General features: G+C 55.9%; 1 protein-coding gene across 1 annotated transcript; it reads right to left on the bottom strand.

Annotated features, from left to right (window-relative positions):
• Window positions 1-616: 616 nt before the first annotated feature.
• LOC138297069 (uncharacterized) lies at window positions 617-1,039 on the bottom strand. Its single transcript, XM_069236576.1, has one exon. The coding sequence runs from the start codon at window positions 1,037-1,039 to the stop codon at window positions 617-619; it is 423 nt and encodes a 140-aa protein (XP_069092677.1).
• Window positions 1,040-2,044: the final 1,005 nt, after the last annotated feature.

The following is a 2,044-nucleotide window of genomic DNA, read 5'->3' as shown; positions in this document are numbered from 1 at the left end:
TGTAATGACCCCCACAACGTTCAGAATGGGCCAATGGCCAGTATAAAGTACAAAAGGGCCACATGGCCAAAGGGCACAGTCCAAGGCCAAACTTGACTCCTGACATACTCCGGAATACACTGTTCATGGGCATCATGTTGTAAATAGGCAGGCACCTCAGGAGGGAGAGACAGTGGCCACCTCAGCTGAAGTCAGGCTCCATGCCCATCTGTCTTTGGTGAGGACTGAAGTGGGTAACTTACCCACTGGTTCTGGAGGGGACTCCATGCCCATCTGTCTTTGCTGGGGAGTGCAAGGCCACAGACCTGAAGTGGGGAACTTGTCCACTGGTTCTGGAGGGGCTCCATGCCCATCTGTCTTTGGTGGGGAGTGCTAGGCCACAGTCTCTGAAGTGGGGAACTTTCCCACTGGTTCTGGAGGGGGCTCCATGCCCATCTGTCTTTGCTGGGGAGTGAAAGGCCACAGTCTCTGATGTGAGAAATGTGCCCACAGGATCTGGAGGGGGTTTCTTGTACAACCGTCCCTGGAGGGTGGCCTACATGCCCTCTGCTGGAGGTGACGGCTCCTGTGCCTGTGCTGGAGGTGATGGCTCCTATACCTCAGCTGGAGGTGAGGGCTACTGTGCCTGTGCTGGAGTTGAGGGCTCCTGTGCCTCAGCTGGAGCTGAGGGCCCCTGTGCCGGAGGTGAGAGCTCCTGCGCCTCAGCTGGAGGTGAGGGCTGCTGTGCTTGTGCTACAGGTAAGGGCTCCTGTGCCTCAGCTGGAGGTGAGGGCTGCTGTGCCTGTGCTGGAGGTGAGGGCTCCTGTACCTGTGCTGGAGGTGGGGGCTCCTTGCCCTCTGCTGGTGGATTGGGCCTCTTGCCTTTCATTGGTGGTTGATTGGGAACCTTCCCTCTCAATGGTAGTTGAGTGGGAACCCTTCCTTTCATTGGTGGTTGAGTGGGAACCTTCCCTTTCATTGGTGGTTGAGTGGGAACCTTCCCTTTCTTTGCTGGTGGAGGGGGATCTTTAGCAATCTTTGGTGGTATAGAGGGATCCATGTGTCCCCTCTTGTGACAGGCCCCCTTGGCCTTTGACATGTCACTTGTGTCCTTGCTCCAGGAATAGGAGTTGCCTCCATTGTCCCCATCTCCTGTCCCTTACTTTTCACCACCCTAGTTCTCCCCTTCTGAGTAGGAGGTGTGCTCTCAGTAGGAGTGGCAGCCGTCACACTCTGGGTCCCCTTTGTGTCAGCAGCTGATGATTTGATGGGAGCAGTGGCAGACTGTGTGGCTGATGTGCTTGGCTTAGTTGTTGGGCCCCTTTCTTACTGGCAGGATGGGGGGTATGGAGGAGGGGGGAGGAGTTCAAGACGTGCAAGGAAAAGCTTCTTAGGGGTGTTGGGGCGGGATGTGGGAGGGGGATGGGACTGGAGGTTGAGGGAGTGGCTGTCAGAGGTGTACGTCTGCTGGACTTGGGTGCAGGTGCATGGACAGTGTACGTTTGTGAGGTGGATGGCTGTTGGGTGTCTGAGTGTGTATGTGCGTTTTTGTCCTTAGGAGGGGGGCAGACAGGGTGGGAGAGGACAAACAGGACGCATGGATGGGTGTTGTGGAGGTGTCTACAAGTGAGGTGTGTGTGCTGCTTGATGTGGTGATGGTGGTGGTGGCTGTTGATGCAGTGCATGCATGTGTGAGTGCGGATGTGACTGTGGGAGGAGGAGGGGGAGACAGTGGATGTGGTTGTGTGTGCAACTGTCTGTTGTTTGTGTGAGTGCTTGTGGCCTGAAATGTGCTGCCTGTGTTTGACTGTGCTACTCTTGTGTGATGTTTTGTGTGCATGCTTCTCTGTTTCTGTGCCTGGGATGGTTTGGGGTTGAGGAGACTGGGACTGTGAAGTGGTAGTTGGAGGGGAGACGGTAGAAACAGGGACACTGGCTGCCATCAGAGAGAAGGCCAGAGGCTGGAACGATCTCTGTAGGGCTGCCAACCCACTGTGGACACCCGCTAGGTATGCATTGCATTGCTGCATCTGAGATGCCAGCTCCTGGATGGCATCCACAATGG

The sequence above is a fragment of the Pleurodeles waltl genome, chromosome 5, assembly GCF_031143425.1.
Source record: "Pleurodeles waltl isolate 20211129_DDA chromosome 5, aPleWal1.hap1.20221129, whole genome shotgun sequence".
Lineage (NCBI taxonomy): Eukaryota > Metazoa > Chordata > Amphibia > Caudata > Salamandridae > Pleurodeles > Pleurodeles waltl.
Note: the sequence above shows the minus strand (reverse complement) of the source record. Positions and strands in the feature narration are given on the sequence as shown.

What these genes read in the sequence shown, in the direction of transcription:
- LOC138297069 (XM_069236576.1), bottom strand. Translation starts at nt 1,039, where the DNA reads ATGGATCCCTCTATACCACCAAAGATTGCTAAAGATCCCCCTCCACCA.